This window comes from Zosterops lateralis (genome assembly GCF_965231275.1).
Source record: "Zosterops lateralis genome assembly, chromosome: Z".
NCBI classification, from domain to species: domain Eukaryota; kingdom Metazoa; phylum Chordata; class Aves; order Passeriformes; family Zosteropidae; genus Zosterops; species Zosterops lateralis.
The window spans coordinates 81,840,011-81,864,778 of record NC_139800.1 but is presented as its reverse complement, the minus strand read 5'-3'; the positions used below and the strand labels follow the sequence as shown (position 1 = coordinate 81,864,778).

Here is a 24,768-nt window from a genome sequence, read left to right as displayed (position 1 = left end):
GTGGTTCTGGAGTGCAAAGAGCTGTGTTAGCACCACACACGTTCAGGAACTGCAGCACTCAGTAACAGCCCCAAAAATCTGCTGTCTGAACCCAGCACTGCCCTTACACACCAAAGCACCCCCCACGCTTCAGCCCACACCCCAATTAATGGTTTCTCTCTTTTTAATGTTCTTTCTCATTTGTACCTCCCCTAGGTTGTGCTGTGCCAAAGCACATCCAGCTGGGCACGGGGAGGCAGAAACCCTCCCATCTCCTGCGTGAGCCTTTTTGGCTCCCCTTTTCCCATCCCTCTCATTCCCCTTTCCTCTTCCCCCCTCGTTTTGCAGAACAGGAGGAACTTCCCTTGCCCAGGATGACAACGGGAACCTGTCACTGCAGGGCTGGGATGTCACCCAAGGAGCTGCCCCAGGGACACCTGGCCCTGACTGGGAATTTCAGTGTATTTCAACACTGGAGGTAAATTATGGACAAAGCCCAAAAAAAGCACTGAATCCCTGTGACCAGGTTTAAAAGGCTGTGAAACCTGCTGGAACTTTCTTTTTAAATTTTCCTGTCTTTCTTTAAATTTTCGGTTTCCATAAAGCAGTTGGGATGTAAAGTTTGGGATAACTGATTTAACCACGCACCTTTTCTCACCTATCAGCCCATTTCTTCCTGTCCTCTTCTCCTGTGTCCAGGTATCTCAGTCCCTGCTGGGTACTACATATTAGTTAACATTAAATCATGTATTTCTATTTATGTGATACTAATCCTGGCTTGATGCATACCCTATGTTCTTAATTCTTTGCAACTGTTAACATTTTATGTACATATATTTCTTTTTTAATACTCTATTACAAAACAAATAAAAAAAAGATGTTAGTGATATAGCAGAAAATAAAATAAATATCAATGACATCATTATATTTGATGTTTTGGCTTTACTTTTCATATACTTGTAATAACTGCCATTTTAATGACCTGTTATTTTCATTACCAACTATCAGATCAGATGTGATTTTGAAAAAACAGTGTAATTTTCCAGAGTAATTTGTTTGGGGTAATAGTAGGAAATAATACACTTAATGATTTTGCATATTTTACTTTCTCAGCTCCTCTTAAACAGGACTTACCTCAAGCTCAGTAACTCCTTTGAGTAGCTCTCAGTAGCCCTGGGCTGCTGCTTGTTCGGGAGCTTTTGTCTCCAGACTGAATTTCTTCACCCTTTGTAGCTGACAGAAAGTTTCTTTGTAAAATTCAGTGTAAATCCAGCGATTTGTGGTGACAACCAGAGGTTTTACAGAGGTGGGATGAGACCTTTGAGGCTGTCTGGATGTTTGTGAATTATCCCTGTTCCTGGGCACTCATTGATGTACCGTGGGCATCTTAGGACATGCAGCAAAATTAAAATGTGACATATTTAGAACAGATAAAAAGCAAAAATATGCCCAGTGTTTATTTGGGCTGTACAGCCCACTGTGAGATGTGAGAGCCAAGCAAGGAGCTCGCAGTGGGCTGAGCAGCCCCTGGGACAGGAGTGGTGTCCCAGCACACAGCTCTGTGCTGGCAGCCCCCAAAATGGTTCTTTTTCTGTGTGTGAACTTAAAACCTCTGAGGACTGATGATGAGCATGCCTAATCTCTGTTTGGGCTTCCCAGTTTCTGCAGCTGGTCAGTGCTGAGGATGGGAGGTGGCTGGTGCCTCTGCTTGGATGATCTGCTGTGATGACATTGAGGGCATGGTGCAGGCTTGTGATGTCACCTCTGTCTTTCTTTTTTAGTGTTTCACAGCAGTGAGGGAATATTGTGCTGGTTTTGTGCACTCATTGCAACAACCCTGATGCAAATTCTACACAAAGGAAACGGTTCAGCAGTGGGAATTCTGTTTGTACCAAGCTTTTGCAAGCTTGGAATCCTCCTGTACAATCTTGCTTTTCACTAGAGTGGGCAGATCTCTGTAGGTGATGCAACACAAACTCAACACAGCACATTATAAACACAAGATCTTGTCCTGCTCCAACCAAATTTCTCCCAAATGCAGCAGAGAGAAGATGCAACACACTCCCTCACTGCCCTCGGAGCAGCACCTCAAACCAGCCTCACGCTCTGCCATTTTCCCTTCTCATTCCAGTGTTTGTTATGGGAATGAGGTATCATAATTTTAATGCCTGGTATGGCCTGTGAAAGACCATCCATAAACATTTAACAGACCCATAAACACTGACTTTAGCCTACTGTGCTGTAGCTGGACTGTCCCTGCTGCCTGGCATCCCCCAGGTCACCACTGTGGACACAAGGGATCAAACAGCACCAATCCCAAAAAAGGTCAGAGCAGCCTGGTTCATTATCCTCTCCTCTGGAATATATGAGGCACTGCAATACCCACAGAACATTTTCCTGGCTTAGGTTGGGGCAAGAGGAAGAAATGGCACAGAATAAATCCCTTGGGAAGAGAGTTGTGGTGATGGGGATTGAAACAGTGAACTCATCCCTTTTACCACTCCTGTGCCCACACGAATTAGCAACAACTCAGGATGAGAGGTAGGTGTGTTTTCTGTAGGAAATGAGGAAAAAACCCTCAAGTCTTTTCTGCTAAAAGAATTGCTTGGTATTCTTTCATTTGATGTGCTTTATATTGGACAAACCACCAAAGAAGTATTTTATAATCAAGGATGAAGAATGTTACAGAGCAGGGAATGCTCACAGTGAGCATTGGAGATCATCTAAACTGGTGTGCAGCACAGGAAATGGGCATAAAGCTGGGCAGAGTTTAGTTTTTAACCTGGATTTAGGATGGAGGTGCTGTAAGGGGTGCTCTCTCTCACCAGGCTGGGTTGGAATTGCTCCAGCACTGTTTCTATCTGAGGAGTGACATTCAGAGAGATTCCACAGGGCTTGTTCCCAGGAAGGAAAAGTCCTGCACAGAAGGTTCAGAGCCAGCAAGGATGTGAGATGAGCAGGCTGCTGTGCCCCGATACCCAGCCCTCTGGAGTCAGAGGCAGGAGAGCAGATCACAGGGAGGGGAGCCCAGGACCTTTCCCAGCATCTGTTGTGCTCATCTGCATCCCATCCTGGGATGGCTGGGAAGGGGCCACAATTTTCCCAGGTCCAGCTGAGACAGCTCCAAGTGATGCTTTACCACAAAGGTTCTCCACCACAGAGAAATGTGAACTCGAAAAAAAAAAAATCAGAGTTTGTAATTTTCTCGTGCACCATCCTGAAAAAAACTTTGAACTTGGGCTTTGTACTTGAAATCTAATCCTGTTATAAATATCTTACTATGCAACTGCATATTTTTCCGAGCAAACCACTGCCAGCCACATCACCATGTATTCATTTCTGCAGAGATCTTGTTACAAAGGCAGATTTTTCTGAGGCTCTACTACAGCTTTACTACACTATGAAGAACATACGAGAGTAAACCCCACACCATTGCATTTTCCATTAAGAACTCCTCATGGCTGAATAACTGGAAGTGTGTTGCATCCCCTGTCTGCTGCAGTTGGGAGAAGTTTGGGCTGAGCAGAGCAGAATGTTGTGTTTATAAGGTGCTGTGTTTGGTTTGTGTAGCATCACCTACAGAGATCTGCCCACTCCAGTGAAAAGCAGGACTGTACAGAAGGATTCAACCCTGGAAAAGCTTGACATGGACAGAATTCCCACTGCTGAATTGCTTCCTTTGTGAAGAATTTATATCCAAGATAATAAAGTTTTAAATCAATATCTGAACATACGCAGAGCTACATAATCTTTGTAGATTTGGTAATCCCCAGTGACATTTACAGGACAGTTTCTGCAAACTCAGAATTCCAGAGCTGAATTAGCATTTCTGAGGTGTAGGAGATCCCCTGTGTCCGTGTGATGTGTGTGGAGCAGCAAAGAATCATAAACTCACGTCTGACAGTGTTTGCATTTCAGCATTAGCAACTCCATTTCAAGAAGAAGGGTGGAAAAAAAAAAAAAAAAAAAAAAAAAGAGGCTGTGGCTGATTTTCCCCACCTGGGAGTGTTTTCTGGCCGGATTTTGATGTTTTCCCTGTCTCCTCCAGCTGTGGGGAGCCTTGGGAAGCCCGGCACAAGGCCAGCCCTGCTTTGCCCCCGTAACTCACAGAATTTGTGCCACAGAGTCGGACCCCCAGCACCTGCTGGGCGCCTTTCAAGCTGCTTTAACTGGATCACAAGTTCCCAACTGTAGACAGATGTAACAGAGACTAATCCCATAATCTGGACAGAAGTACAAGCCCTGGATGGGGAGCAGCTCGTGTTACCTCCAGTTGCCCTTCAGTGATGGCAGGGGAGCTCAGACATTCCCATCTCCCCCAGCCGTTCTTTGGTAAGATCTGTGGGCTGATTTGATTTGATCTGATTTTTCCTTCCCGAAGTCTGAAGATGAATATGCAAAACAAAACTTCATGCTTTGGCCAAAAAGGAAAACAACTTGGGTCCAGAAATGGTGCTTCTATGCTGGGTAAATATTATTTGTACTTGAGGTGCAGAAGTCAAGGACTGGCATCATTAAAAAAAAAAAAAAAAAAAAAAAATCCAGTTACAGAATAACGGAGCAGCATTTTGGGTGTCTAAATAACACCAGGGGTGAGGAGAGCTGCTGCCCAGCTTTTCGGAGTCCCTGTTTGAAATATCCCCATTTTCAAAGCTACTTTATCAGCCCCTAGCTCCTCGGTGTGGTGGTCTGTGCCAGCAGAGCATCGATCAGGAGCCGCCGAGCCCGGAGCCACCAGTCGATGGCTCTGCAAACCCAGAGCTCCCAGAAATGAGATTTACCATTGGCTTTTTAACTTCTTGTTGACAGGCTCTTGCCAGTGACAGCTCTTCCTCGCTCTCCTCTTTCTCTCCCATTCCAAGATTTAATACTGTTTTAATGCTCTAATTGAGGACGTGATTCTACAAATATTTGCAAGCCACCGAGGCGCTTGCTGGAGCCATGGATCCACCTACGGATCCCATCTCAGTGTGCAAACCATCCCTGCTCCCATCCCCACCACGAAAATGGGAGTTTTAAATCCTTCTGCTCGTCCTGCTGTCTCAAGTCTTTCAAACTCAACCCCAAACCTACTTGTGGTGAGATTTCCTATACTGCTATTCAGCGTAGAAGTCTGGATTTCTCTGCAAGACATTAAACCAAAAAGTTCTTTACTTTGGCCCTTTCCATCTCTTACAGTGTTAACAAAAATAGATGCTTATTGCTTTAATAAAGGTTTTGATTTGGAAATTATTTACCATTTAGACTTTGTACGCTCTAATTGCTTTTGATTCTCTGGAATATCTCTAATGCAAAGCAGCTGAAAGATTGAGGTTTAAAAATGGGCTCTTGCACATTTGAAGTAAATTTTATCCTGCAATCAGTCGTAAAGATCTTAACTGCAGCTATCACATATCCTAAATATGTAATTGCTGTGGAGCCTTTCCAGTCTATTGGTTACAGGATGCTGGAAAAAGGGGAAAGTGAGCAGAAATGTAGGCCCTGATGTCTGTGGGTATTTTGGGGGGCATATTGAGCAGGACTGGTCACCTGCCTGAAATACTGTCTATTTATTTTTTCCAGGATGGAACCCTGGAATTCAGTTGTGCCAAGATTAATTAATAACTCCATTTGCACGGTGAGCTCACTGAGGACAGGGAAGGTGCTCTGGTGAGTAAAACAATGAATTTTTGTCTGGGTTTTGGGATCAGGGCATCCACCCTCAGCCCCATGTGCTCCAGGGGGAAGGACTGATGTTTTAAATGTGTCTCCATCCACATGTGGATCTGCCCTAAAATGAGTGGTGGTTTTGGTACATGGATGAAGCTCAAGAGGACCAGGTTGCTCTCATCTGTTCTGCCTGAATCTAGGGAATCAATACCTAAAAATACAGAAATAAAAACTCGATATACTTGATTTTGAGAGATTTTAAAAGCATCTTGGTCAAATGTAGTCTAGGTATGGATTGACTAGACCATGTTTTGAATTATCTATAATGACCAGCCTAAAGTGAAATGACACCTCTGCTTGCTTGTATTAATTTTTTGGTTTCAAGAGAAGCCTCTCCCATATCCTGGCCATCTTCAAAGAGCACAGCTCACAAATACTTAAAACTTAACCCAAAGGAAACCTCTGATTTTTTTTTTTTTTTTTTTTTTTTTTTTTTTTTTTTTTTTTTTTTTTGTATAATATGAAAAGGCTGGAAGATTCAGCCTCAAAAACTGCTGAAGACGTTTAACACTCACCAGCAAAATCACAAAAATGGTGCAATTTGTTGTAATCGGAGAAACACTTGCTTTCAGCCCTTTCTTTAAAGGACTGTGTGAGATATTTACATACTAAATTAATGTGAATGGCTGCTAAGTACACACCAAAATTCTTCCAGCTGGGAGACACGGGTGTGCAAAGGCCAGGCCACTTGGGCTCTTGAGGAGAGCAGAGGGAGAAGCTCCTCCAAGCCCAGAGGCTGCTCAGATGGAGCTTGGGGGTGGGCAGCTTACATAAACCCTGGGTGTGCTCCTTCTGCAGATACTTTTTTATAATAAAGCCCAAATTTGGAGTCCCTCATTCTTATGATTCTACCCCGTGCTTCTCTCCACCCCCTCCTGAGTTCTTTTTTTAAAAAAAAATTTAAAAATCCCGAGATTCAGAAGGTAACTGAGAAGCTGAAGTTTCTCTCTCCCTTGCCCTTGGTTTGGTGGGACTTTGGGATGCTGAGCTCCACCCCTATGGGCTCAGCACCCCGGGGCCTCCCCACGCTCACCATGGATGATGGGCAGCGAAGAAGACAACAGTGATCTGTACTTAACATTAGGTGGCACAAAAGAGTTTCCTTTTGCTCGCAGGAACACTGAAATCGATGGGCAATAACCAGCAGAGATGTTTTCTTTTCTTTAAACGAAATTCTCCTATTTTCTCCGGCTTTCCACCAGCCTTTGAAGCGCTTCTGTTTATAAACTTACTTGATTTCGTCTTTCATCGCATCTCTTTTGTCTCAACCTAATTTGTTTTAAAATAAGACATAACCCAGCCCTCGCTGTGGTTGTATTTACAGAGCAGCCAAAGGGCTCTAAAACGGGCTAATTTCAGTGAAACGCCTTCTGTCCCTCCTCCAAACCAAGGCTGCCTTTCAGAGCTTTGCCTCTCTCGGTCCCTGCTCCTTCAGGGAGCAGCAGGGCTGGTTTTACCGAGAGCTTCTCCCCCGTGTCCTCAGCTGGGGCTGTTTACACACCACGGCTCTTTGCTCCCGCTTTGGTCCCCGCGCCACGTTCATCCCGCTCCTGGGGCTGACTGAAAAAAACGGGTTTTTGGGGGTAACATTTCCTCCTGCCGTGATCCCTGTGGACAGGGCTGGAGGTGGCGGCCCCGCTGTGGAGCCCCGGCCCCGCTGCCCCACGCCGGCCCGGCCCCAGGCCCGTTTGGCCCGACAGGCCGCGCTGCTGCGGCTCGCGGAGATCTGCCCGTGAAATAAATCAGTTTTACAGTTCAGAAACCCGCTGTTTACATCCCAAATGCCTCTGGCTCGCAGGTACAGGAGGGTTGGTGTGCTGGCAGCGCGGTGGAAGGCGCCTGTCCGCTTGGGCGCTGCTGTTTACAGGAGAGGAGAGAGAGCTCGCCCCCTGCTCGGGCCGCCCCTCAGGAGCCCTAAAGGTAATTCCCCCTCCCTCCCCACACTGCTGGCAGAAGGGTTGGGTATTGTTTTCTCCGAGGTTCGGCTTTAGAAAGGGGCAGAAAAAGAAGAAGGAGGGGGGAAAAAAATAAAAATAAAGGGCCGTTTCGCTGTCGATCCCGTCAAGTTTTTGCCGCTCCCCTGCCGCCCTCAGCACCCCGGGCCCGGCCCGGCCCGCTCGCCGCTGGGTGTGAGGCGGTGTCATTGTTCCCGCCGGGGCGGGCCCGGGCAGGCCGGGCGGGGGCCGCCTCCACAAAGGGAACTTGCCCGGTGCCCCGGGGCCCGCCCGGGGCAGGGACAGGCCGGCCGGACCCGCACCCCGGGCCGCGCACGGATAAATAACACCGACACGGAACGCACCCACACGCTGCCCAGCCCCGCAAAACCCGCACGGATCCCTTTTCCCACCCCCAAAGAGCATTGTTTTTGTTTTCCCCCGCCCCAGAGCCGCGGCAGGTGTCTGGCACTGCCGGGCCGGCCCCTGGAGCCCCCGGCCGGGCCCGGGCTGGGCCCCGAGCAGCCCCCGCACAAACCACGCACCCGCAGCCTTCCAGCTATGCCGTGTTTGCTTTCGTAAAAATGTTTATTTAAACCTTTGTGGGTTTTTTTTTTTTTAATTTTTTTTTCCTTTTACAACAATAAAATATTGCGTCGATATAAACCCCTTGACTAAAACTGGTCGACAACCAAACGTTACAGCCACTCGTGTGTTTCATTATTATTTTTATCCGACACCCATTTAGGCTTCTTTTTTTTTTTTTTTTTTTTTTTTTTTTTTTTTTTGGTCGTTTCTTTCTGAAACGTTTTCTGTTGGTTTTTTTTTTTCTCTTTTTGTTTTAACATAATGCGGAATTTATTGAAAATAAATAATTGTTGGCAACTGCAATAGGCAATTTTGGATAAAATAGTTGAAAAAAGCAACCTTTAATGAAAATAGCGTTTATTATACATCAGTTACTAAATGAATAAACTAAATGATCTTTCTTTAAATTAATAACTTCCAAAAAACGTTTAATATACAAAACTGTACAGTTATAAAGTTGGCAGAAATAGGCAGGTCCTCAGTGTCGAGTTTTTTCTTACTCTTAATTTCATTTTGTATCCCCCTTTTGTAGTTTGCTTTTTTTTGTGGTTTTTTTTTTTTTTTTTCTTAATAGCGCTTACTGAAAAATACTTGAAAAATATAAATGTCGAAAGGAAAAATTCTAGAGGGAAGGAGGGCGGGAGGAGAGGGCAGGAGGAGGAGGGGAGGGTGGGGATGCTGTGCGGGACCCGCGGGTGCAGCCCCGGGAGCGGCTCGGGGGGACCCGGCCCTGCCCGGCGGCCCCGGGAGCAGCGCGGGCTCGGGGTGCGCACACACACACACGGACAGACAGACACACAGACACACGGACCCCTCGCGGGCGGGTGCGCGGACACCGCACCCCCCCAAAAAAAAAACCCCCAGCCCTTGGGGACAACGCGGCCACGGGGCTGGGAGGGACAGCGGGGGCAGCACTTCCCTGCGCCCGGCGAACGGCTCCTGGCGTGATTTTAGCGTTTTCACTGACTTCGTTTTGGTGGTTGAGGTTTTTTTTTTTTTTCTTTTCTTTATCCCCATTTTGTTTTGTCGATGATTTTTTTTTTTTCTTCCCCCCCCACCACCTTCCCTGCCGCCACCACCACCTACCCCTAGAAAAGCTTTTCCACAAATCCAGCATCTCCCTGCGACGCGGAAAGAAGCTCAGCGTGAACCAAATGCGGGCGTTTTCTGTTTCCTTCCCTCCCCTCCGTCCCTCCCTCCCCCCGACACCTCATTCCTCTTCACTATCGAAACAAAATACAGAGAAACCGATTTCCGAAGCGAAAGCGCAGAAGGATAAAGGTGTTTTACTACAGACCTCTCAGTCTGGCGCTGATCAAAAAAGCCCAACTCATCTTCGGAAAGAAAAAGACTGGCAAATGCCACGGGTTTGGTTGTGATGCTTAATTTCGGGTAAATCTCTTAGAAATAATTATTTTATATATATCTATAATTTTTTTTTTCCCTTGGGAGAAGAAGGGGAGAGGTCAGGCTTGTGACCCGACCGTTTTACGGTGTTGGGAAGTTGTTGAAAAAGGAAGGAGAAAGCTGTAAGAAACGAGCCCGGTGTTCACATCGGTGCGGGGCTCCGCGGGCGCGGAGGGAGCCCCAAATCCTGGCCAGGGGCAGAGGGAGGGCTGCGGCCGCCCTGCCCCGGCCCCGCTGGGTGACATTGCCGGTGCTGCTCTGGGGAAGGGCAGGAACGTTTGGACTGCTCAATTCGATACAAATTAGGCCACAAATATTGTGTACAGTTTGTAGTAAAACACCTCAGACATTTAAAAACGCTATATAAGTCTTTAAAAATGCAAAACTAGTCTATTGTAAAACAGATTCACCTGAAATACAGCTGATATAACCAAGGCGCTGGAAGGTTATTCATAGGCACACATCTGTCTTTCCTTTTTTCCTTTTCTGTCGGGTTTTTCGTTCTTTTTTTAATTTTTTTTTTTTTAATTTTCGATTTTTCCGTGGGTTTTCCCTGTTTTTTCCCGTTTTTTTTTCTTTCTTTTTTCTTCCTTTTTGTTTGGGTTTTGCTCTGCGGTGGGAACGGGGTTGGGTTGGTTCAATTTTTTTTTTTTGTCCTTTTTTTTTTTAATTTTTTTTTTCTTCATCCTAGCGTGGAGAAACCGAGAAAAAAAGAAAAACAACAACAAACCTCGTCTGCGAGTAAACACCGTGTGTGATCAGCGGAAAGGTCGGAGAGAGAGAGGAAAAAAAAAAAAAAAAAAAAAGGAAAAAAAAAATCTATATTGCCGAGGCGGCGGCGGGACCCCCGGGCGGCCGCGTCTCCCCAAACCATAAGTTAAAGGCCGGCGGGCAGGGCAGGGCAGGGCAGGGCAGGGCAGGCAGGGCAGGGCAGCCCTGCAGTCGGTGGCCGCAGTCAGTCCGGTGCGGTGCGGTGCGGTGCGGTGCGGTCGGCGCGGCGGTGGGCGAGCCCGCCCGGCGGTCAGAGGTCGTGGCAGGCCGTGTCCGTTTTCACGCCGTGCGAGGAGTACACGTCGTGCTGCGGCTGCTCGCCCGGCGGGGTCATGCGCTTCTCCTTCTGCCGCCGGTTGCAGAACCAGACCCGCACCACCTCCTTCTCCAGCTGCAGGCTGTCCGCCAGCGAGGAGATCTCCTGGGCGGCCGGCTTGGGGCACTTGAGGAAGTGCGTCTCCAGCACGCCCTTGACACTCACCTCGATGGAGGTCCGCTTCTTCCTCTTCCTCCCCTGCGCCGCGATCTTGTCGATGCTGGTGGGGCTGCCGGTGGAGGAGTCGGCCTCCTCCAGCCACTTGTTCAGCAGCGGCTTCAGCTTGCACATGTTCTTGAAGCTGAGCTGCAGGGCCTCGAAGCGGCAGATGGTGGTCTGCGAGAAGACGTTCCCGTACAGGGTGCCCAGCGCCAGCCCCACGTCGGCCTGGGTGAAGCCCAGCTTGATGCGGCGCTGCTTGAACTGCTTGGCGAACTGCTCCAGCTCGTCCGAGGTCGGCGTCTCCTCGTCCGAGTGGTCCTGGCAGTGGTGTCCGCCCAGCTCGCCGTGCTCGCCGCCGGCCTCTCCGCGCAGCCCCGGGTGCAAGCCCTGCCCGGCGGCGGCGGCGGGCGGCGGGGTCAGCCCGCCGTGCTCCAGCATGCCGCCCACCGCGAACCCGCCCTGCGAGTACACGCTCAGGGGCTGCCCGGCGGCGGCGGCGGCGGCGGCGGCGGCGGGGGGGGCGGCCAGCGAGGCGCTGTGCGCGGGGCTGGCTCCCCAGGCGCTGGGGTGGTTGGCGTGGGGCGAGTGGTGGGAGACGTGGGGCGAGCGGTGGTGGATGATGGCGCCCAGCTGCAGGTCCTCGCGGCCCGGCTTCACGTCGGGCTGCTCCAGCGGGCCGCCCGCCAGCGCCGCGGGCCAGGGCGCGCCGTCGCTCAGGCTGGTCACCCAGTGATGCCCCAGCGGGTGCCCATTGCCGGGGACGCCCTGCAGGTACTCGCTCTGCAGCAGCTTCTGCGGGCTGCGGAACGGGCTGCCCTGCTGCATGCCCGCGCCCTCGGCGTGGGCGAGCGCGCCGGCGCCCAGCAGGCCGTAGGGGTTGGAGGCGGCTGTGGCCATGGCCGCGGCAGCCCCACGAGTTATACTGTGCCGCCGCCGCCGCGCCAGCCTTTGACATCCACCGGCACGGCGGCCCGGCGGCGGCCGCGCCGCGACTGGCACCCGCGCCCGCCAATAGGGGCGCGCCGCCGGCCGGGCCGGCCAATGGGCGCGGTGCGGGGGCGGGGCGAGCCCCTGCGGGGCGGGGCCGAGGGGCCGCGCGGGCGCGAGGCAGGAAGTGAATCACTCCGCCGGCACCGGGGGCCGGGCGCGAGGCGGCCCCGCCGCTTAACTCCTTCCGCGCCGGGCGGGGGGCGGCGGGGCCCGGGGAAAGGGGGGCACGGCTTAAATGGGGAGCGCCTGGGAACGGGGGGGGGGGGGGGCGCGGGGGGCACGGCTTAAATGGGGAGCGATTAGCGGCGGGCAGAGGTTAAACGGCGGCGCCCCGGCAGCGGCCCCGCGGGACCACCCCGGCGCTGCCCCCCCCGCCCCCCGGCCCGGGCGCGCTCCCGGTGCGCGGGGCCCGCTCCGCTCCGCTCCTCCCCCGGTGCCCGCGCCTCCCCGCCTGCCCCGCTCGAGAGGGAAGAAAAAACAACACCTGAGAAAAACCTCAAATAATTAAAAAAAACCAGCCCCCCCCCAAAAAAAAAAAAAAAAAAAAAAAAAAAAGGAGCGTCCCGGTAAATCCCGGTGGATGCTCCTCAAAGTTGGCAGCGCGGGCGCGGTGCGCCGCCGGTGCACGCCTGCAGGGCAAAACCGGGGGAAAAAAAAGGAGAAAAAGGGGGGGAGAAAAGAAAATTTATTAAAAAAAAAAAAAAAAAAAAAAAAAAAAAGAAATAAAGAAAGTGAGGAGAAGGAAAATAACGGGGGAAAGGCGCGTGCGGTGCCCGGACCCCCCCGGGAGGAGCCCCCCGTTATCCCGGCCCGGCGGGCACAGCTCCGCACCCGCCCGGCCCCGGGACCCCCGGCCCGCTCCCCGCTTCCCAAAATGACCTTTCCCTGCGTCGTTTTGGAGGTAACCGAGCTGCGTAATTATATTTGCACTTCCAGAAGACTGCATCAGAGTCCCCTTATTGGTTTGAAATTCCATTAAATATATTGCAAGAGCTCCTAGGTTAAGCTTGATTTAAATTTGCATACATTTTCATATATTTAGCAGAAATAAAAGAAGGCTTGCAGCTACCAGAAAGTCATTAAGGCATTAGTTTCTCTGAGAAGACAGATCTGAAGAAAATTCAAGGAAAATGAGAAAATAGATCTAAATAAGGTGAGCGCTCCTCCGGTTCCCTCCCGAGCCGGGTCCCATCGCTTTCCTCATTATAATAATAATAATCGCAATAATTTCTGGCCGGGGCAGCGTGCGAGAGGGGCGCAGGCAGGGCTGGGCGGCGGGAGCGGAGCGGGCCGGGGCAAATCGCGACATATCGGGGGCTCCGCGGGTCCCGCCGGGCCGGGGCTGCGGGGCGGGGGGAGGAGGGGAAGGGACCCGGGAAATAAACCAAAAATAGGGAAAAGCGAATCGGAAAATGAAATTTGCGGGTAGAAGAGCGGCAGTGAGGGGGAGGGGGTGCGGGGGGGGGCGGTCAGCGGGAGGGTCGGGAGATGGGAATGTCCCCCCGGAGCCGGGACCGTGCGGGCGGTGCGGGGCGCGCAGCTCCGCGGCCGAGCCCGCCCGGGCACGGGGAGGGCGGGCAACGAGTTACAGCAGCAGCCTCTTTCTCGTTGTTTTTTTTTTTTGTGGTTTTTTTTTTTTTTTAGCCTTTTTTAATTTCCCCCCCCTTTCCTTCCTTTTCTTTTTTTTTTTTTTTTTTTTTTCCTCCTTCTCCCCCCCTTCCTTTTTTTTTTTTTTTTTTTTTTTTTTTTTTTTCCCCACTCTCCGCCTTCACACTCTCCTCGAAATAAACATCATCGCAACCCGCGGGGGGAAAAAAAATAAAAAAAGAAAGAAAGTACCAACCCCGCCCCCCCCCAACAACATCAAATCCGCGCTGTATAAAAACGTAACTAAATTATTTAAAATTAATTTGCACTTTAACTTCCGAAACAATTTTTCAAATCCCATTGCCCGTGAAAATAGATGTTCAGGTCCGCCGTTTAATTAAGGCAGAGTCTCTGGCAGGGAAATAAAAACCCGAACGTCCCATTTTAATCTTTGCTGCAAATGTAGCTGAGGCAGAGCCCGGCTCTGCTCCTGCCGAGGCGGCTCTCACCTCGCCTATAGCAGAGTATGGTGGATTTTATAGTGTTTTTATCTGCATATAGTTAAATCTTCTTGCTGTTCTAACTAATCTGCTGGAGAGGGTTTCTTTAGCTCTTTCCTGTCAGTCTAACTTCCCAAGTGTAACAGATGCCGCTCTCAAGCGGTCCTTTCTGCTGCTTTTCTTTATTCAGCCTCGCATATTTCTCCCCATGATCTGGGTTTCCATAGAGAGAGGAATAAAAGGGGGACCATGGCCACAAATCCCCTGCCCCATGCAGAATAAAAGAGCCTTATTCAATAGCCGACCCCGTCTGGACATGGGAGAAAAATAAGTACATGCAAAGCTACTGTTGCAAGAATTTGTAACTTATTTTTCATAGACCGAAACCCATTAAAGTTGGTTTTTTTTAATTATTAAAAAAAAAATTAAAAAGTTTTTGGGTTCGGACTGTGCACTTGAGCCCTCTGGCTCTGGGTCACCCCGCCCCGGAGGGACCCGCGTTTCCTCAGCAAATAACTCGCTTTAATATCTATTTTTTCTGCTAAATCTTTGGCGTGAAAAAGCTCTGACAATAGCTGGAGGCAGCCACCGTCCTGGGGCGGCAGCGAGAAGTCGCTATGGAGAGCGCCCCGCTTTGAAGTGCGGGGTTGTGCCGGGTCCCCCCGGCACAGGGGACACCGGGGCTCTCCGGGGTCACAGGCGGCGTGGCTCGGCCGTCACCGTCCCCTCGGTGGCCGCGGCGGTGTCACCCACGCGTGGGGCAGGGCTGCCTCTCCCCGCTCCGGCCCCACTCCTGCCCCTTTAAGAGCTCCGGCCGGGATGCGCCTGTGTTCCCGGGGCTGGAGGTTGGGACCTGAAGCCACCGGCCCGTTTATTATCGTGACAGACCTGATTTTATTATATTTAACAGATTTTTTTTTTTTCCTCCTCCTCCCCCCCCCCGCCCTCCTCTCATTGTTCACCCGCAGGAGGGGAAGGGGAGAGAGAGAGAAAAAAAAAAAAAAAAAAAAAAGAAAGAAAAAGAAAAAAAGGTCTAAAAGGGGTTCGTTTTGATTGTGTTTAATACAGCATGAAGCTCGGAGCGGTAAGCTGTGTCTCGGTGTCGTGACCTCTATATTGAAAACTTCACCTTCAACACAAGTTCACTTTAGAGACAGGACGAGTTAGATTGCGCTTGGTGGGAACAAGTGCAAATTTAAAAACAGAGTCAATCATAACGGGGGTGGGGGCTGGGAAAGGGCAATTTAACCGTTTCTGGAGCCAGGAGTTAAGGTTTGCATTGTGTACATCCAGGCGCTGGGGCTCCTGCTGGAGCCCAGCCGCCCCTCAGTGCTGAGAAAGCGGCTCCTGGAGCTCCGGAGAGGCTTTGGGAACACCTAACCAGCGTGGGGGAAGCTTAGGAGCAAAAAAGGAATTTACAGAGTATTAGCAGAAATTAGCCAATACCGACACAAGCTCAATTAGTTCTTTTTTTTTTTTTTTTTTTTTTTTTTTTTTTTTTTTTTTTTTTTTTCGGTCTCTGTTGGCTGCTCTTGAACGTGAGTAAAGGCTGTGCAGGGAGAGAGAGGAGGGAGAGAGCCACACTGCCATCTCCGAGCCACAGCCAGGAGATGGACTGACAGATTGCAAATTAAACTAGTCCTAATGTAAGAATGAATGCAGCTTCCCCCCCTCCCCAAATCTCTCCCAGCACCAGCCCGGCAGCAAAGAGCCCGGCACGGAGGGAGCGTGGCTGCGGCTGGGCTGGTCCAGGGAGGGACAATAAAGCCAATCCCGGGCAGGAAAAAATCACAAGGTAAATAGTATTTGTATTCTAACTGCTGCGATTTCCGAAGCTGTTTGGGCGACTCCTTGCTCCTCTGCTCGAATCGCCTGTTATTGCTATTTTTATTTATTGTCGTTAATATCTTTCCTTCCACGTTGTTGATGTTTGAAAAATGTACTTGCTGCGGGGAAAAGAAAAAAAAAAAAAAAAAAAAAAAAAAAAGGTCTTTCTTTCTGCACTACCCCATCATGTTCAGGTCACTGATATTTTCGAGCTGGGTCGGGTTTAGGAGGTCTTGTCTCGAACGTTTGGTTGACGGACCAAAAAACCCCCAAAAACCTAAACAAACCCATAAATATTCCGGGAAGTCTCTCCAAGGCGCACATTTTTGCTGCGGGACCGGTGTCTCCGTCTATGAAATCCACGAGCCGGGTTTCGTTGTGTGCGGTGGAGGAGTGTGGACGGGGAGAGGCGGCGGGCAGGGGCTGCGGCCCCGCTCCCGCTCCCGCTCCTGCTCGGGCGGTGCGCGGCGGCTCCGAGGTCACGGCAGGAGTTAATAGCCCCCACAACAATGCCGATCCCTTCCCTTTTACGTAGGCGCTCTCCTCGCCCTGCCGTTCAAACGGGCGTGATCACAAGAACGCGCTGGTTTCATCCCGGACCGAAATCCCGTGGTTTTGTTTTGGTTGTTGGTCGTATGTTGTTGTTGTTGTTGTTGTTGTTGTTTTCCTGTGAAGCTTCTCCCAGCAAAGGGGGGATGCGGCCAGAGATGGGCACCCCCAGCTCCTGCCACCCCAGAGGCCATCCCGCCTTGTGCCTTAGAAATAATCCAAATACAATTCCCGAACGGACAGGTTTCTGCTCAGACATATTTAAAGGAGAACGGGTTGGATTTGAGCACGCTCTAACTGGCTCGCTAGTTAACCTCTGTTGACTAATTAGACACCGAAGACAAATCGCTCTGTTCCTTGGATGACAAATACCTGCGCTGCTGTTTGGTAGCTTACCGAACCATTTCCGCGTGGGGTTTGGGTTTATGTGTTGTGTTTTCCCTTTCATTTATTTATTTATTATTTATTTAACTGTACGCTTTTCCAGCTGTAGCAGCCGGCGTGCAAAGCATCCAGCGATGCTCCTGATCTCGCAGAGGGATTGAAACGCCTCCTGCATTTTGAAGCGCCTCGTCATCCCTAGATTTACGTTTATAAATACGTAGATGCCGCTGCTAATTCTTGGTTTTCTCACAGACTTTCCTGTGTTTACGGCTCGGTGCAAAGTTTCCTCCCCGCTCCCTTCAGGTCGCGCCGACCAGAGCTGTTATAAAAATGAACTTTCAGGCCAGGCTGCGTTGCTAAAAGATGTTTCCCTCCTGAACCGAGCTCGGGCAGGGCAGGCTAGTGATGGCGAGGCGGGCTGGGTGTCGTTCGGTCACGCGTGGCCGAGACAGCGAGCCCTCCCTGCCCCCCCCCCCCAAAAAAAAACCTCCTAGAGCCCCTGCAGAAGCTCCATGCGCTCCATCCCCAGCGTGTGCCGTTCCCTGGCACCTCCTGGCAGCTTTTTTCCCTCCCCCCGGCCCAGCAGAGTCCCAGTGGAGGCTGCAGCATCCCTTCCCCGCCGTGCCCTGCCCGTGGCGGGGGAGAAGGCGAGGGGGAGGCGGGCGGGCGATAAATCACGGCGGGCCCCGGGGCACGGGCAGCGCGCACGGGAGAGTGCCCATCAGAGCGGGGGAGACGGCCCCGGGCTGCCAGGAATAAACGGGAATAAATCAAAGTGGGGGCTGCCCGGGGCAGGGGGTGCCCGGGGCCCGCCCCGCTCCGCCCGGGAGCGCCGGAGACGGGGAAAGGCGCTCTGCAAACTTTTAATGAAATCACCGGCGGGATCGATTTTTGTGGTGTTTTTTTTTTGTGGTGATTTTTTTTTTTTTAACCGTGCTTCAGACATTGGAAAAGTGTCCCTCTGGGGATGGGGGAGGGGGCAGGAGGCAGCGGTGCAACGCGAGCTGTATTGGATATTGAGTTATTCCATATTTTAGAAAATCAACGGCGTCTCTGAGGGTCCTCCGGAGAGGAAAGGACTCCGGGGAGGGGGGGCTCGAGCCAACCCACAGAGCTGGGGTTTAGCCATGCAGGTATCGGTTTGCAGTCCCCTGGTGGAGCTCTAGGGGCCCGTGTTATCCCCGCACTCCCTGATGGAGAACCCCGGGAGAGGCGGCTCTCCCCCTCGGACAACACGTTCTTGGAGTGCCACATCCAAGTATTTCCTATTTGCCTCTTCTCCAAACTGTTTAGAAATTACTAGTAGCGGATAAGTAAATTGCAAGTAAACCTAGTGAATTAGGATGATTCTCTATCAGTTTAATTTATGTTTTATAGTTAGTTTAGCCTTCTGATTTGATTGCCTTAGTAATGTGAATTGCCTACAGCTGCTGATGATACAGCTTTAATTCTGTTTTAAAGGTCATGTAAACATGTGCCTGTAGCATAAGGAATGCAAATTCAATTCCCTTTTAATGCTTCCTCACATTCACTTCACAGCCTTCACCTAGAAAATTAGCAGGATTTAATAGGGAACCGTGTGGCTGTTGTGATTCCATTAAAGCCCCTCTGCCCCCCCGGCGTGGCTCTCCCGGGCCGCCCCACACCCGAGAGCCGGACACCGAGGCGCTTCCCACGCCCGTTTTGGGGGAAATCGAGGCGTTTTCCGCCCCGGGACGGACTCATCCTCTTCACCTGTGAGCTTTTAGCCGCAGGTAACTGTCCCAAGGCTGGAGAACCCGGCGGTGCCGGGAATTACCCCTCAAAGGAGCCAGAGCATCCCCCAGGTGTACACCTATGCGTAAGGCTGTAGTACAGCCGCGTGTTCCTTACGTCACGGTGATAGACGGTGCTGGGAAAGAGAAAAAAGGATAAAAATTCTTGTTTTGGGCCGAGGTGGGCTCTCCACATCAGCAGGAGGAGAAGCTGCGCCGCGATGCCAAGGTGATAGGTGTAAATGCGAGACGCCTGCGCCTTGAAGACGGGCATTTTCGGATTAATTTTTAAACACAGCCAGCCCTGGGTTCATCAGAGATTGCTTCACCCTACTGCCGAGGAAAAAAAAAAAAAAAAAAAAAAAAAAAAAAAAAAAAGGTAGAGCCAGAAAAAAAAAATTATTATACCACTGTCTTCCCCCTGGTTGAAAGGGTTTTAGTGAAGTTGCTGGGAAGTTTCGCCTTTGAACGGGCGGGCTCTAACGAGCGGGGAAGAGCGTCAAAAAAAGCCACTCTGGAGTCGCTTTGAAAAGGGAACGGTGTGCCCTGCAAAGCGAGCCAGGGCGAGAGGCGACTCCGCGGCCCTCCGGCCGAAGGGCCCGGCCGGCTCCGGGCCAGCAGCGCCCGGGGAGCCCGACCGGGACCGGGACCGGGGCACCGGGGGGAACCGCCCCGCGCACCCTGCGGGCTCCTTGCCTGGGACAGCGGTGCCGCAAGAGGTGCCCCACAGCCCCTTCGGCCACGGGGTGTTCTCCTGCGCTCAGCGGGGGCTTCCCCGTTCCCCAAACACTTCCTGTCCGCCCGCGGGGTGTGGGCAGCTTCCTCCCCCTCATCTCCATCACCCTTTCCTTCATCCCCACCATCCCTGCCTTCATCCCCATCACCCCTGCCTCCCCCTCATCTTCATCCCCATCACCTGTGCCTCCCCACCAGCATCCCCATCACCCCCCGCATCCCCCCATATCTCCATCCCCACCAGCCCGGCCTCCCCAGCCTTCATCCCCACCCCTCTGCCTCCCCACCCCTGCCTGTGCCAGGCCCTGCTGGGCCGCCCCACTCCCCACTTGCTGTGAAAATGGCTCATTTGCCCTCTGGTGCTGCCCGGAGGCCCAAGGAGCCGCGGTGCTGAGGGCACCTGCCCCCTTTCCTTGCCGTGGCAGCGAGGAGCCCACTGTGCCCGTCTCTCTCCTCGGCAAAAATGAGCGTTTTTTAAGCAAAATCTGAATACTGGTAGTAACAGCTCATTGGTGATTCTGCTAATGTTGCACACCTCATTAAATAGCCCCAAACACAAGGAGGTTTAAATGACTTTATTGAATTAAAAATAGCATAGGAAATCACCTATGGTACTTTCATCAAATAATTACTGTAAACTCTATACATACAGCAGGAGATTCCTTTTAACAAATCTATTCCTAAAACACGGGGGGGTTCTGCTTAATGGCTGAAATAACTTAGAGCAGCACAACTCGAGCCACACTCGGGCACTTCCTAATACGTTCCTGTGTGTTTCCCTGAGTGTTTTTCTTCCTTATCTTTTTTATATCTGAAGTTCTATTCCCCTCCTCTACTCCATGTATTTGATCATTTTTTCAAGTCCCTTGGCTGAACCAATCTCTTTTCATGCAGAGGATAAAAAGAGAAAAACTTCAAAGTAGGTTCAGGTAATTAACAGCTGAGGGGAATATAATCTAAACCATAGGCCCTGCTTTGCACCCAGGTCTGCTTTCAGAGCCAGCCGGCAAGGGAGTGCCTATTCCCTATAGCATCCAAATCTGCTTCCTCTGAACAGCTTTGCCAGGCCTCCAGTTATCACATCTGCATTTCAAACACCATGTCTCTGGCATTAATTATTAATTAGCCTACAGTCACCCCAGAGGATTTAAGTTCCAGCCTGCACATACTTATTCATTGACCTCTATCTTAGTTTTTGTTGGAAAAAAACCCACTAGAATGCTTAATAATTTCCTTTCTCTCAGACCCTCTGTTCCAGTTTCATGGCAGGGAAACAGTATATTTTGAGATGGAAAATCACAGGGTTGTCTAGAAATTTGTTTAGAGCAAAACGCTATGTCAAGAGTTTGAACAAACCATTTCAAGAGATTTAGAAGGAGTTTTGCTGGAGTATTTTTACCTTTGACAAATGAATTTATGGATTTCCCAGAACTGAGAGATGCTGGGGACAAACGCAAGGCAGTTTTGCTCTGTGTGGAGCAGTGCTCCATGTGCACTTTAAAAATACAAACTGGATTTAATTACTGGGTAGCACATTTAGAGGATCAAACCAAGGCAAACGTTTATGTGAAAGCTCTGGGGTTACCCTGCTATTGACACTGGTAAAAAGGAAAATAAAAATGCTGTTGCAAGGCACAGGAGTGCTTGGGCATTAAATCTGAGCTCTGTCCCCAGGAATATGGAACTGAAGGAGCCTATTTTTGTATCAGTCCCAAGGTAGTTTGGAAGAGGCTCCTTAGCCATTAGAATAAGTACATTAAGTACATATCTCATTGCTGCTTTCTTTGCCATTCTGTGTCTTGAGATTAAGGTTCCAGAAGCAAAAAATACCAGAAGTAAAAAAAAAAAAAAATAAAAGCAGGTAGCAACTGAGTTGTGTTTTTTCTCAAAACTCCACGAAATCCAAAGTGCCTGTTAAGAGTTTGGATAAGCTGCTTATTGGATACTCCCTTTCTGTGAATAGATTTTAATGCTACAATATCCCACTCCTCTGATGAGGCTTCTTTTAATTCCTCATGCAATTATACCTAGATAAACTTTTCAAAATGTTGCCATGGATTCTTGTTTTTATTTGTGGTGGTGCTATCTGAAATAATCATTGGAACATGAAATATTGCTCCACTTTGCTTCCTAAGGAAGTGTTTAGTCTGTAATCACGAGGTCAGACTGGTTGACTTCTATGCCAGCCTAGAATTGATTTTTGAAAGCATTTAATCTGCGCCTAAGACTCTTTGAATTCCTATTTAGTGGAGGATATGGAAAAGAGCCCTGAGACACAAACATTTGTACTTAAACTGCCGGGCTATCTCGGGAAACAAAAATGCGTTTTCCCAAAATTGCAACTAAACCAACCCTTTCGGAAAATCATAAGCCTGTGCTGAAATGAGCACCTGAAAATAGATGTAGGGGCCAAAACTGTTGACTTCCATGAGGGATCTCTCTCCTCAGCCTCCCTTAGAGTTTTGAGGAGTTGGTTTGTTGCTGCTCTTTTATTATTTTCACATTTTATAAGTAGATCTGGGGAACGTTCAGCATTTGGTAATAACTATTTTTTTCCTCTGCTTCAAATATTTAGAATATTTCTTACGTTCAATTTAAACAGCAAAAAGTGCCTGTATTTCACAAGGAAAAGAGGAACGGGGAATACTTCAAATTTAATTTCCAGGAAGATGGTTCCCATTTATAAAACAACAGATTATATCTTGGTGCTGGAGAGGGAGGTAGATCCAGACTATTTTAATGAGACATCCAGGACCTTTTAATCACTTCTGCAGTGATACTAATACCAGTAATAACAGTGATAATGGAAAAAAAACCCTGGTGTGAAACCAGGGCTGGAATCTGTTCTCGGTAAATGTCAGAATGTTTCTGAAATTAAAACTTAGCGCTAATGTAGCTCTGTTCCATATGAATATTAAAAAGGAATAGGGACTAAATTTCTTCCACAGCAGAGTGAGATGTTGTTTTAGAAAACAGCCACATGGCAGCTCGATCTGCAGGGATGGATTTGGGGTGGTTTTAGGGGGTGGCTGAGGATAAGGGCAGCTGGGCTGGGCTTGAGCCCTCTGCTGCTGTCTCCTCCTTTTGCCTTTTGTTTACATTTATTGCCATTTATTAACCAGGTCCTTAGGATAAAGGTTCCATGCCCCAAGATGGGAAAACTGTTACCAGTGCTGTTAAATTACATTTCTGTGTGGTTATAGAGCCAGGAGTGAGGAAAGCATGAATGTACAGATACAGTGGGTTTGACATGTTGTGAAATATTTGTACTGTTCATGTTAGGAGAGATGAATTTCTGTAAGAAGCCTATTTTATGCTTCATTTTATATATATTTGCATTTATAGCTTTCTGTTAAAGCTTAAATATTTTACTCTGTTGGTGAGATCTAACCCTTGGCAAGCCTGGAAATGCTTTGACCTCCATTCTTATTACACCCTTCACTTTTTTTTCATTTAAAATAACACCTGCAATAGTTTTCCAGCCGTGCCTGCCATCCACCAAGGACTGAGCTGGAACTGCATTTTGTATTTCGAGTGTTTCACAGGAACATGTTTGGAATTCAGATTTGGAGGTTGCAGATCACTTTTTATGTAGGGAAGCCACATGGGTAATTCTGATTTTCAATTACTTGAAGAGTGATTATGGAAAAAGACTGTTGATTCCTTGTGTGTTCAGGGTCCATGGGCATCTCCTGCTGAAACCTTGGATGCAGTTTGAGGGAGTCTTTGCCACCTGTGCACTTGCAGGTGGGAGCAAAGCTCTGGCAGAAGGGATGGGGGAAGGCGGGGATCCCTGCAGGTATTGCTGTGTCAGCAGAAATGGGGTTAAGGTTAGAGGAGAATGTGGGGCTGGACCTTGAGCTGACATCACTGGGCAGCCTGGTGCTGAAATTTGGGGTGCAAGGCTGGGTTGCAGGAGCAGAGGATGTGTGTGGTGTCCCCAAAGGCTGCACGAGTGACATCAGAATGATTTTGGGTAATGTCTGAAATAATCAAATCCTCTGCAAGGTCCTTGGCCCCCTTGTTCATTGCCTGGCAATGACCATGCCCTGGATGTGCAGCACATGCAAAATTGATGTGATGAGGGTGTGAACAGGGAGGATCCATGAGGACCCAGCAGATTCCTGTGCCCAGGAGGTGCCACAGATCGTCAGCTCTGGGACAGCAGAGGCAAGTGGGGACTTTGGCATGGTGAGCATCACCCAGGAATGTCAGTACTCAGCCTGAACCCATCCTGAACTTGCTGTTTCCCTGACTACAACCACACCATGCCTGTCCTCCTGAACTTTCCTTTCAGCCACATCAGCCCTAAAGCCCTCAAAATGTAACATCCTCACAGCCCTTTCTGACCCTGCCTGGCACCTCATCCCGTACAGAAACCCTGGTGTGTTTTAGCTCTTCCAAGGCAGGGAAGGGCTCAGGCTGAGCCTGGAGGGTGGCCAGCCCACAGACCCTGTTCGTGGCCACAGCCCCAGCTTGTGGCCACCTGCAGAGGGTCTGTGGGATGGCTCCTGCCAGGCAGCCCCTGGCACAGCTGGGCACATCCTGCTCCTGCTCCTGACCCACCACCTCCGCCTGGAGCACCCACGCTGGGCTGGGCACTGAGCTCCTTCCTTGGCAGTGCCCTTGTGGAAAGTTTTGAAGACTTTTTAGAGTCCCTATCCTCCCACTTATGTGTTTTCCTTTCTTTTTTCCTAGCTTATTTTAGTTTCTCTTTCCCCCTCCACGCAAAAATCGCCAGGGCTCCATTTACTGCCCTTGCTGGGAGTTTGCAGTGGAATAAGTTAATGGGGCCAGGTTTGAGGTGAATTGTCACAGTTTGAGTGACTTTGATCAGCTGGTGGCCCAGCCTATTTGGTTGCAAATAATGTGCTTTCTAAAATAAAACTTTTCATCACCAAAATCATAGAATATTGGAATGGTTGGGGCTGGAAAACACCTTGAAGATCGTCTCGTTCCAACCCCACTGCCATGGGCAAGGGAAAAAAAAAATATGAACAACATTTAAAAAACCCGTTTATGTGTGCAATCCAAAGAATAAAGAATGATATTTGGGAATTTTTGGCTTTTATTATCACGGCTGTAAGTTTTGAAATCACAACCCCGAGTGTATGTGTGTGCCATGTAACTGCTACCACCAAATCACATGTAACACTCCATGGTAATTGTGTTCATAATTATGGAGTTAATTGAATTTCTGCAATAGTTAAAAACGGGCACATAAAAGTCTCTCAAGATTAAATGTTTTAGTTAGGGAAGAACACGCTCTTTTGGAATATTGAATAAAACGAAAGCAGTTCTCATATGCAAGTGAGCTTAAGACTGATAAAATAATCTCCCAAAATGAACCTTATCTATAAACGTTGTTCCAAACTGTGGGGTCACATAGGAGCCAGGGATTTTTTGCAATGCCCTAAGAAGGAAAAACAGTGTGCAACGAGGTGTTTGTGAGCTGGAGAGCCACGGTAGAGGAGCTGTGCAGCCTCTGCATCTGCCAGGCTTGGGAGGTATTAGGAGTGCTCTAAAAATGCTCTGCTGCCAAATTAGCCCTGCTATTACCAGGGTAATATTGGAAC

The 24,768-nt window shown here is 49.6% G+C and overlaps 2 protein-coding genes across 7 annotated transcripts in view; one reads left to right on the top strand and one right to left on the bottom strand.

Annotated features, from left to right (window-relative positions):
* Positions 1–8,209: 8,209 nt before the first annotated feature.
* LOC310923097 (POU domain, class 3, transcription factor 4-like) lies at positions 8,210–11,828 on the bottom strand. Its single transcript, XM_083884188.1, has one exon. It carries the CDS (start codon positions 11,761–11,763, stop codon positions 10,639–10,641), a length of 1,125 nt encoding a protein of 374 aa, XP_083740314.1. The 5' UTR covers positions 11,764–11,828; the 3' UTR covers positions 8,210–10,638.
* A 405-nt stretch (positions 11,829–12,233) lies between these two features.
* The window catches only part of LOC310923043 (uncharacterized protein), an 86,590-nt gene continuing 74,055 nt past the window's right edge, over positions 12,234–24,768 (top strand). For 2 of the 6 annotated variants that reach the window (XR_014592536.1, XR_014592537.1), the window contains exon 1: positions 12,234–13,009. The gene's annotated coding sequence lies outside the window, so the exon portion shown is untranslated. The remainder of the gene's footprint in view (positions 13,010–24,768) is intronic. The other 4 variants (XM_083884102.1, XM_083884103.1, XR_014592534.1 and 1 more) reach the window with 4 other exon arrangements.